Source organism: Lolium perenne, chromosome 6, assembly GCF_019359855.2.
Source record: "Lolium perenne isolate Kyuss_39 chromosome 6, Kyuss_2.0, whole genome shotgun sequence".
Classification (NCBI taxonomy): domain Eukaryota; kingdom Viridiplantae; phylum Streptophyta; class Magnoliopsida; order Poales; family Poaceae; genus Lolium; species Lolium perenne.
In genome coordinates, this window is record NC_067249.2 from 182,024,172 (window position 1) to 182,035,412 (window position 11,241).

The 11,241-nt window shown below is 43.0% G+C and overlaps 1 protein-coding gene across 1 annotated transcript; it reads left to right on the forward strand.

Moving 5' to 3' along the window:
• The first annotated feature begins 6,915 nt into the window (after positions 1-6,915).
• Positions 6,916-7,875, forward strand: LOC127310180 (elicitor-responsive protein 3-like). The gene is made up of 5 exons (XM_051340871.2): positions 6,916-6,988; positions 7,086-7,151; positions 7,256-7,394; positions 7,480-7,615; positions 7,711-7,875. The coding sequence occupies exons 1-5, from the start codon at positions 6,916-6,918 to the stop codon at positions 7,873-7,875; spliced, it is 579 nt and encodes a 192-aa protein (XP_051196831.1).
• Positions 7,876-11,241: the final 3,366 nt, after the last annotated feature.

Sequence of the window (11,241 nt, forward strand, 5' to 3'; positions counted from 1 at the left end):
TTGCTTCTGAGCCTTATTGATCTGGTCTTCAAGAGAGGGCTTCACCTCTAGGTTAGCAAGGAATCCACTAGGAACAATCTCAAGGTTGAGTTTTGCAAGTTCCTCATAGAGAGAAGGTTGCGCTTGCTTAACCATCAGATTGTTGCAATATGACTTCCGACTTAGTGCATCAGCAACGACATTGGCTTTGCCGGGTTTATAGTTGAGACCCAAGTCATAATCTTTTATGACTTCCAGCCATCTTCTCTGTCTGATATTCAGATCCGGCTGGGTGAAAAGATACTTCAGACTTTGATGATCCGAGTACAACTCGCAACGGTTACCATAAAGGTAAGGTTGCCATTGCTTAAGAGCATGGATCACAGCTGCAAGCTCGAGATCATGAGTAGGATAGTTTAGCTCATGTGGTTTCAACTGTCGAGAGGCATAGGCCACTACATGGCCATCTTGCATCAACACACATCCGAGCCCTTGGAGAGAGGCATCGCAATAGACAACGAAGTCTTTGCTTGTGTCTGGAAGGACGAGCACATGAGCAGTAGTCAGCTTGGTTTTCAAAACCTGGAAACTTTCTTCAGCCTTTTCTGACCATTCGAACTTCTTGTCTTTCTTGAGAAGATCGGTCATTGGCTTGGAAATCTTGGAGAAATTTTCAATGAATCGGCGGTAATAACCCGCCAAACCGAGAAAACTTCGAATCTCCTTAGCTGACTTAGGTGTTTTCCAGTCAAGAACGGCTTGAACTTTATCTGGAATGACTGCAACACCTTTTTCAGAGATAACATGACCAAGGAATATGAGCTCTTTTAACCAGAACTCACATTTGGAGAATTTGGCATAGAGACGGTGCTCACGAAGTTTGGTTAGCACCAGACGGAGATGTTCATCATGTTCATCTTCGGTTTTGGAATAGATCAGAATATCGTCGATGTAGACCACGACGAACTTGTCAAGATACTCCATGAAAACAGAGTTCATGAGCCGCATAAAAGTGGCTGGAGCATTTGTAAGGCCAAAGGACATGACAGTGTACTCGTAAAGACCATAACGAGTTGTGAACGCTGTCTTTGGAATGTCCTCATTGCGGATTTTGATTTGATGGTACCCTGATCTCAAATCCATCTTTGAGAAGACTGTGGCACCGGACAACTGATCAAAAAGATCACTGATTATAGGAAGAGGGTATTTGTTCTTGATAGTCACTGCGTTGAGCGGACGGTAATCAACAACCAGCCGCGGAATGTTGGTATCTCTCTTCTTGAGAAAGAGGGCAGGGCAACCCCAGGAAGAAGTACTGGGTTGGATGAAGTTCTTCTCTTCTAACTCCTCTAACTGCTTCTTCAGTTCAACCAACTCTTCTGGATGCATACGATATGGTCTTTGGGAAACAGGATCAGTTCTGGAACCAACTCAATGACAAAGTCCACACTTCGATCAGGTGGCATGCCAGGTAACTCTTCAGGGAAAACATCTGGAAAGTCACGGACCACCCAGACATCGGAGATTTCTGGTTTAGGTAGGGCTTCAATGGCATACAACTCGGCTTCAGGGGTAAACCTTGCCGATGGAGGTATTGCGGATGGAGCCCAGTACAGAACACTTTTGCCGGAAAGATTGGTCAGTACAACAGACCTAGCTGCGCAATCAATGACAGCATTATGCTTTACTAGCCAATCCATGCCCAAGATGACATCAATGTCAATTGACTTGAGGGCAATGAGAGAGGTGGGGAACCACACTGGCCCTATACTAATTATAACCTCAGGGGTAATCCAGATGGTTTTCCAATGACAACCAGGAGTTGTGATCTCTAGAGGGGAGGGCATTGTCTCGAAGGGTATATCATGCTTTCTTGCAAATCTTGAGATATGAATGTATGCGATGCTCCGGAATCAAACAGAACTGTAGCTAGGATTGAGTTTATATAGAGCATACCCATTAGGACGCTTGGATCCTCTTCAGCCTCATCAGCAGAGACATGGGTCAGACGAGCATGACAAGAGGAGGGATCAACGGAATGGATCTTGGGTTAAAGGCCAGCATCATGTACTTAGGTTCACACTAAGAGAACCAAGCACAATCTGGGACCTTCGGTTCAAGTCCAAGGGGAAAACACAAATAAAGGGTAACTACTATCTGAGTGACACGGAGGACACTGCGAGGTAGTAATCACAAGGTAACTTTCAAGAAGCCATACCTAGCTTCAGAAGTATTATTCAAGAAAATGAAAAAGGAAAGGAGGCATCCAAGGTAAACGGAAACCTTGAAGCCTAGAACAGAATTATGTTGAACCCAGAATTAAAAAGATCACGAGAAACGGATTTCTTAGGAAGGATTCAATGGAATGATATCATTGACTGAATAGAAGGAAAAAAGATTCAGATCAACTGATGTAACTTTAGGAACACTGAGTTAAGCAACCAAGTACAAGAGTACTTTTTAGAGAAAACAACCCAAACCCGTAGATCCTATAAGTTTGGAAATATCAGGGTAGAGGTAGAAACCTTTTTCAATCAAAACAAGGTAAGGTGACTCAGCATTAGAATGACACCAGATAAGGAGTAAAAAGAATCCTATTCAGATGTTTTTGCAAATACTTTTAACTTTCAAATAGTTTTCACAAGTACTAGACTCAACATCGACCAGTAGAAAGGGTTTCCTACAGGCAGTCCTGCTCTGATACCAAAACCTGTGGCGACCCCGGAGGTCGGGGCTAGACAAACCCAGATATCACATCTGGCATAAGCCTAACCTAGATCTCTAGGGCCTACAGGGTGAGAATCGGTAACACAACAGTGACTCTACGACTGAAAGCAAATATATTACAACTCTTAACAGAGTTAAGATCCAAATTTATTACACGCAGAGGTCACTGACCACAAATCAACAAACAACGGAAAGCAAATTATGTTATCTAGATAACAAGACTGCAAAGGGCCTAAGAGGCCATAACATAAGGCGACGTCCCAGCCCATAAGTCTCAGGCTGCCGCCTGGGGAACTCTAAACTACTCGTCGACGTCAAGGTAGAAGCCACGATCTGTTGGAAGGACTTCTTCTGAAACAAAGCATGCAAGGCTGAGTACAGGGACTCAGCAAGACTTAGTACAACCTTTTAGCAAAGCGGGTATGCGAGGCTTTATGTGGAGCTTATTTTGCGGAAAGCCAGTTTTCCTTTGTAAATGAGAGGGAGCAGAAGCTCGTCTAATCAGACCATTTTCAAAAGGGGATAAGAGAGCGATATCAACTCTAGCTCTAAGATCATCATGTTGAATCCACCAAATCTTCATCATCACCTGAACCTATCACCTAGGATCACCCCTCGACACCCTGAGAAGGGATCCTTATCACACATTGACATCAAGTTTTACGATTAGGTTCAAGTTGTCTATGATCACAGAATCCATCACCAAGTCGTCCATAACCGTGGACACGGCTTTTCGAAAAGATTTACCTGCGGGGTGTACAACTTTACCCACACGCGCCGACCGACTCTTAGTGCCACTAGATTAACACACTTCCTTGGTGTGCCGGCAGAGGGTGGTCGACCAAAACCTTTCCCTTACTTCGCCTATTCCATGAGTCAACCTAACTGGGGAGCTCCGTCATCGTAGGTAGCCACTCTCCGAGGCGGTCCCGGTCATTATGCGCAGGGGATCCAGTTCAATGCCTCCAGCATCCTTCACCCTAGCCACGCCCTGTATGATGCACTTTGAAAACCTTTTCCACCTTTCCCCATGCGTATGGCAAATGGAACTCGCAAACTAATTGACTCATGGGTAAGCTAGGTAAGTTCGGGCCAAGGGGTTCCCATGGGCCCCGTGTGGTCAGTACGCTCGATCTTGGTTCCGAAGGCGAGAACTCAGGTCCTAGTATCGGCGAGAACGAGTCAAATCACCACATCCCCATGTGGCGGCCCATCCAAGCCTTTAGCATATTTATTAACATCATCACTGATCTTACCACGTCATCCTGTCAAACTAGGTTCATTCGTAGCTCTGATTCATCAACCGGATGGACCAGACTTCAACCGCTAAGCATGGCTAAGCATATCATATATAAGGCTCTTGCGTTGCGAACAAGCTCAAACCTAGTTTTGCTGGGAGCAGTGGATCGGGAACTCTCGGCTACAAGGATGGAATATGCACACATAGGATAACTACAACTGCCGATAAAACATATTTGAAGCGGATGTAATATGTAAGAACCAGAAGTAAAGCATTTCGAAACCATATATGAACCAGGTTAGGGATTGCCTTGTCCCTCGTTGTTACGAGTGCTGCTCTTCGGTGGCGTTGATCTCAGGCTCGCGTTCGGTCCCTATCGTGAAGAACCAAACACCGGAAAGGAAGAGCACAATCAAGACAAGGTACAATGCAATGCACATACAACATGATGACATGTCATATTAAAGGGGTTTGGGTACCCTAGGTGCATCGACGGAATTTAAAGGGGTTCGGCTTCGAACCCCGACACATGAGAGGGGTCGAATTAGGGTTTCTACTAAGGCTTGATGTTTAATTGGTTCAAGCATGTATGAAACATGGATAAACAAATAGGAGATGTTTTTCTGATCATTATGATATATTATTTGCATTTTTCTGATTTAAAATGAATTAGTTATGAATTTCCAAAATTTAATTCATTTTAAAACAATTTCTGAAAATTATATAAAAATAATAAAAGTTTAACAATTTGGACCCACATGTCATAATTTTATTCTTTTCTAAACATTTCATAAATTATTAAAATTCGGACAGATGGGGTCCACCTGTCAATATTTTTCCATTTACAGAAAATACAGAAATGAATTACTGGAAAAACAGAAAATAGAAAAAAAGATTAATGACATCACGCTGACGTCATGCTGATGTCAGCGGCGCCATTGCTCACTGGGAGCTCGGGTGCTACTGCAATCGGGCGATTCGGCCCGCGATTGCATGCGCGTGCAGGGGGGAAAGGGGCGGCTCGACGCGGCGGGCCGTTTGGTGGCGGCGCCGCCTCGAATTGGTCGCCGGAGCGCGGCCGACGGCGAGCGTATGCGGCGGCCGAAGCGGTGGCGCGTGGCGGCGGCGCTAGGGAGCGAGAGGGCGAACCGAGGGTGCGAGGAGGAGCAGCGGCTCACCGCGAGTCCGTCGGAGAGGTCGGCGGCGACGGCCGGGGCCTCGCCGGCGGCGAATCGACCGGAGGCCGGCCGTCTCTGTGAGGGTTAGGGTTAGGTCTGGGGGGCGCGGGAGAGAGCGGCGAAGGGGGAGACTGGGGCTAGGGTTCCAGGGCGTGGCGGCGAGCTACTTGTAGCCGTCGGGGGCGGCGGGGCTCATCGTGGCCGCCGGCGCCATCGAGCGGCCGCGCTGCGGCCACCGAGCAGCTTGGAACGGCGGGGACGACGACATTTTTCCAAAAACCCCCCTGGGAGAAGTGCTGGGTTGCAGTTGGGTGCGGCTGGGCCACTTGGGCTTCGGCCAGGGAGAGGAGAGAGGGAAGGGAAGGTGGGCTGAGCCCAAGGAGAGGGAAGAGAGAGCTCTCTCTCTCTTTTTTTTCTTGTTTCTATTTTTTTCCAAATCAATTCAAATTTGAAATCTGTTTGAATTTTGTTTGGAAACTCAAATTTTCCAAAGAATTTATTAAACACTCATGGGCTTATTGAATGACAACAAGTCCATGTTGCCTAATATTAAAAACTTGCAAGATTTGAATGAGGAAGAAATAGAGAAGAATTTGCATAAATGAAAACAATCCAACTTTGTTGCAAATTTTACTCAAATGCAAACTATATGCATGCAATGCTGATGAACACCCATTTATTTAGACATAACAAGGTTGGGATGTTACAGAGAATTAAGTTAGAGCTAAGTCGATTATGGAATCATAGAATGGTAAAAAAGTTTATTTGTACAAAAATTACACGTCAAAGAAAGGCCGTAGATTTGATGCACATGAGCTCTAGTGCACCCGGTTTTTAAAAATATTTGAAAATTATATTTTTATGTTTCTAAAAATCATAAATTTATTCCATAAATACATACATATGCCATGGATACTCATGCGAAGTTTCGGTAGAAATTATGTTATATTTTGAGCTAAAAATCAAATTTATGGTTATGTATAGGGATAATTTTTATCAGAAATTTGTCTTTTTTTATATAATTCATAATACAACATTTCTGAAATTTGTACAGTACATTCATAAGATTTCTATGTATGTGCGGATTTAGGCTCAGATTTTTTGGAATTATAGAAATGTAGTTTTTTTAACCTAGAGCACTGGTGCTCATGTGGCAAAGTCACTCTTCGTGGAATTAGATGATATGTTATTGACCTAGAATTAACTAGGACGACCAAGAATTAATCATGTTTAATTAATTCTTGTTCAACTGAAGATTAACCTTTTAGGCTGACCATAGTGGTATGTATCAAGTAGTAATATCAATGTATCATGCATATGATGCTTGTGTATGATATTATCTCTATAGTGGGTAATATCATGAATCAGTATTATAGTCATGTCATATTATTTTTAGAATCTCAAATTTGTGTACAAGATTTGTTCTGCATTAGCATTTCTCGTGATATGCGTTATGAGACCGTATCCACCTATGTTATTCTAATCTCCTCCCGTATTTTTAATTAGCTGCCACATTAACATTTTTGTGGAACCAATATGCAAGATACTAGCTAAGATACTAGCACTATGGCTAGCCGTACTGTTGCGCCATTTTTTTCTGGCTAAGAACGAAACATTTGGCTTTGAAGACTTGCTTTTAAGTTTGTCGGCGTTTCTCCTACTGAATGCATTTCTGAAACTCCCGTACTATTAACTGATTTCATTAAAATACATCTTGGAGTTTAGGTTACATGAGTTACGGATGCATATATATGTTGGTCATCTGCTTTTGTCATCTGTTACCCCTCTGCCATGGAGACAACGCACGGAGTGCTGGAGCTTCTGCTGGTCAGCGCCGAGGGCCTGAAGCATGCGCATCACCTAGGTCCTTGGTTACGATCCTTCATCACAAACTCTAAGCTCATGGTACATTGGTGCATAGACTAGATCATTGTGCTCACCGTTCAGTTCTATGTCTGCAGGACCGCAGAGACACTATGTGACCATTCAGTGCGGCGACCAATTCCGCACCAGTAAAATCACACATGGTAAGCAAGCATTCTACTGAAATTCAAATCTGTGGAATGTCTGGCTCGGAGTCTCTGACAGTACTGAAGTTTGCATGGATGTTGGTAACCAATTTCACGGTCAGGTAAACATAGGAAGATCTGGTGGAACGAGAAGTTCAGGTTCTCGCTGTCACCCCGCGAGTGCAGGCAGTTGGCAAAGGTCACGCTGCGGATCATGGAAAGGGACAAGTTCGCCGAAGACAGTTTGGTCGGCGAAATAAGGTGAGTATGCACGTACAAGAAACGAACTGCGAAAGCTGTAAGCAGAATCCGTCAATGTCTGGTTTGATAAACTTTGCGCTTGCAGAGTGTATGTGGGCGAAATCATCAGGGAGGGAAGCGAGAGGGAGTTCCTGCAGATGAAGCCTGCGCCCTACAACATCGTGCTCGAGGACGGCACATACAGGGGGGAGCTCAAACTTGGGCTCAAGTTCATCACCAACGTAAGGAAACCAAACCAGCTAATACTCCCATCATATACCTGGCGACTTCAAAATTGAGCAAAAAAGATCTTCTTACGGATCGCCATTACATGCAGGTGAACTTGGAGAAGTCAGGAGAGCGTTGGCAATGCACAGGCGTGCCTCCGAGGCAGCCGTACGCCGTGTACAGGCCATTTCTGAACATCACGCTTCCGTGCATCCCGTGGAGGAGGTTCTTCTTCTTCTGCACTCGCTCGGACAAATGGACAGTGAAAGAATAATCTGTGGAACGGCAGCCATGCTTTCTTCTTCTTCTTTGAAGGAGATCCCATCAACGCTTCTTGCCGTTCCTTTGAGACCGTGTCAAGTGCCGTGAGGCTGTGAGAGTCGTGGCCGAAGGAAGAAGTAGAAACACTGTAACGGTACCAAGGAGTACTAGTTTTTTTTAGGAAACTAGTTTTTTATTTTGAGGGAAAGCCATTCGTCACACTTTATTTTTTATCAAATAAACTTACATCTTTATCAGTTATTCAAGTTTAGAGAGTAGAAATATATCTGTAAGTGGAAACGGCGGCCGACGGCGCCGCCAGCCCAAGCCCAGTCAACGTGCTAAATAGGCACCCAGTAAGAAAAGAAAAAATGTAGCTAGGGGATTCTTGTCCCAAAAAATAAACAACATGATCAGAAAAGCTATACTTAGCAAGTGCATGAGATGCATCATTGGCCTTCTATTACAATGCTCAAAAGTACTATTCCTAAAACCCTCAGTGATGATCATGTAGTCTTCAAATATTTCAATTATTTGCCTTTCCCACCACACATATCAATCTCATACGAGTATGATTTCTGCAAGTCCAATTCCTCCAAGCAGCGGCCATGAAACCAAGGTTTAGAATTCCAAAACCAAGATGGAGGAAATAGCCTCCAATTCTAGTTCTGTTGTTTGGATGTATATAGTACTTGTTGCTAGAAATAAAAGGTGGCACCCAATTCCAGTTCTTATTTAGATGTACAAATTGTGGAATTGTATGTTTTGTTGAGTTTGGATAATATAAACTTGTGTACATATATGAAAAATACTATGTATATATATTAGAATGTTCATATATTATTTTCACACATATAAGTGGGAACTACAACACACATGACAAAAAAATAGCACCCAAGCTTATGAAAACTTATTTTTTGGCAGATTTAATAATTTAAAAATAAACAAACAATATAACTATATTTGTAAAAATATTTAGAATTCAGAATAGTAGAAATAATACTTTCTTCACAAAAACTTCACTTTGGGCACATAGAAAATAATTTTCTGAAAATGCAAAAAATATTGTATTTCGATGCATCGCTAGAAAAAAGAGTCCTTACATATGTACAAGCTTAGAACGAGTTAACACCCCACCATAAAACTCGACCCACTAGACCTATGGAACAGCAGAGACCAAGGCTCTCAAGCCAGTCACTCCGGTGGCAGCCTGAGATCAAGCTTCAGATCAAAATCATGTCGAAGAGACAGCTCGTACTAGGTGATGCATTGTCGAAGACCACCACCGCTGCGATGCTTCTAAATCCACCACACCGTGAGCATAAGAAGCGATGCAGTGCCTTACACAACGCCCGGGGTAGATTTGGCCGCCTTCCACCATTCAACGAAGTCCTCCTCTACAGCCAAGGATGAATTGGGCTGTCCAATTTCAAAAAGCTAGTTTCATTCTGACCGTGTGATTTGCATCAAACGGCGCATACATCCAAAGAAAAAGGCCCACCCATGTTTTCTTTCTCTTGCCCGATTGACATTGTTGGCTGCGGCCGCACGTCTGCGAGCGGCAGTCTCAAAACAGCCGGAAAAGTCCAAGGAGATGGACCCGCGAGTCCAAGCTCCCACAGCGCCATGCCCATAACCCCTCCCCCTTGCAAGCTCGTAGAACCAGACGGGGGAAGGAGAAGCGGCAGAGGCTGGCTCGTACCTCTCCCCTCCTCCTTCTCATGTGAAGCGCGAACTGCGAAGCCGCCATCCGGAGCTCCCTCCCTCCCAAGGTAACAGAAGCACCAGCGGACTTCCATTTTCAGGTCATGTGAGCAGTTGCGGCTATAACTCTTTTCCTAGTAGTGCATGTCTTCTGATCTTGCAATCCAAGTAAATTTCACAAAGGTATTTTTTTGTTACTTGTGATAGGAGGAACACAACAATCTATATCAACAATTTGTTATTTAGACTACTTATTACATTGGTTTGATGATTGCAGTGTTTCTTTATTTGACTCCATATGCTGAAAAGAGATCAAGGGAAGTCTGAAGTGCTGATCATTTGACAAGAGCGGAAGAGCAGTGCGTATTATTTTAAATACTATGATATTTAGTCTTCCGTGTGATGTTGTCTGCCAAGGGGAGGTCATCTCATGCTCGGAACATGTTTAGTTTTCTGTTTTTTTTTTCTTTCATGAACATCTAGCGCTCACACTTAGGTGCCATGGTCTATTTTTAAGTTCAATACTAGACCATGGAAGCGCGCGTTGTCGCGCCCGTCCATCTTTCAGGGACAAATATTTGTAAAAACACAAATAGGTACATTTGGTAAAACTTTCAACCAGAATTACAATGCAATGATACATGTTTTAGCATTTCATATAATTCTAGAACTAATACACTCAGGTAACTGCTTTATGTCCACATTTTTCTAATCACATAGCAGAAACATTAAAAATTCTATCCTCTTAATGCTCCCATCTTCTATTCTTGCACAATATTCAACTTTAGTGAAGGTCCGTTCTCAAACAAATCAAGCCTTGCATTGCTGAGCAGTATTTCTCTTTATTTTAATGGCTAAACTTGAATGCCCACATTAAGTGCAGCGGTAAACCTAAAAGATGTCCTTCTTAGAGCCAATCACAAACCGTCATCTAAGAAACATAAAACAATTAGATCCATTATCTGAGAAGTAGGAATATACATCAACTTTTTATTATGCACAAAACTGATGTCCATAATCCATGGCTTTCAGCCTTCCATATGAACACAATACAATTGACTTTCGTTCTAACGTACCAACAGAACCAGGTGAATAATAACAAGGAATGTTTATTAAACCCTGCTACTGTATCAGACAAATAAAATCTGAGCTCACATCTTTCTGATCTTCGATTTATCTGTATCTTCATATCAACGTTTTTGTTATCCACATATTTTGGCATACCGCAGCATTGGGATTCTCAAAAAAAAAGCACGTCAATATACACTCAGGTTACCTGACAAAAACGAATTGCACTCAGGTTAGTCTAACAGACACAGAAATAACGTTTTTCTAATCTGAAACTTCTTACGGAAGCAAGCGCAGCCTTGGCAGATTGCAAACAACTCAACAACACTTCCCCACTCTCAAACTTCTTATGAAATAAAGTGCAGCCTCTGCATTGCAAACCAAACTAAAAATTTCTCCTCACCTTAGGGATGCTTGAGATGCTTGAGAATTCATTGCAACTGTCATACTGGACAGATTTTGTGTTTCTACAATAAAGTCCATAGCTTGCAAACAGTAAAAGCATACTAACTGAATTATATGCTTTGAATCAAAGAATAATGTATTAAAACTTAAAAATGCTATCAATACTTACAAGTGCAAAGGCAGTAGCATCTGATTGGAGTGA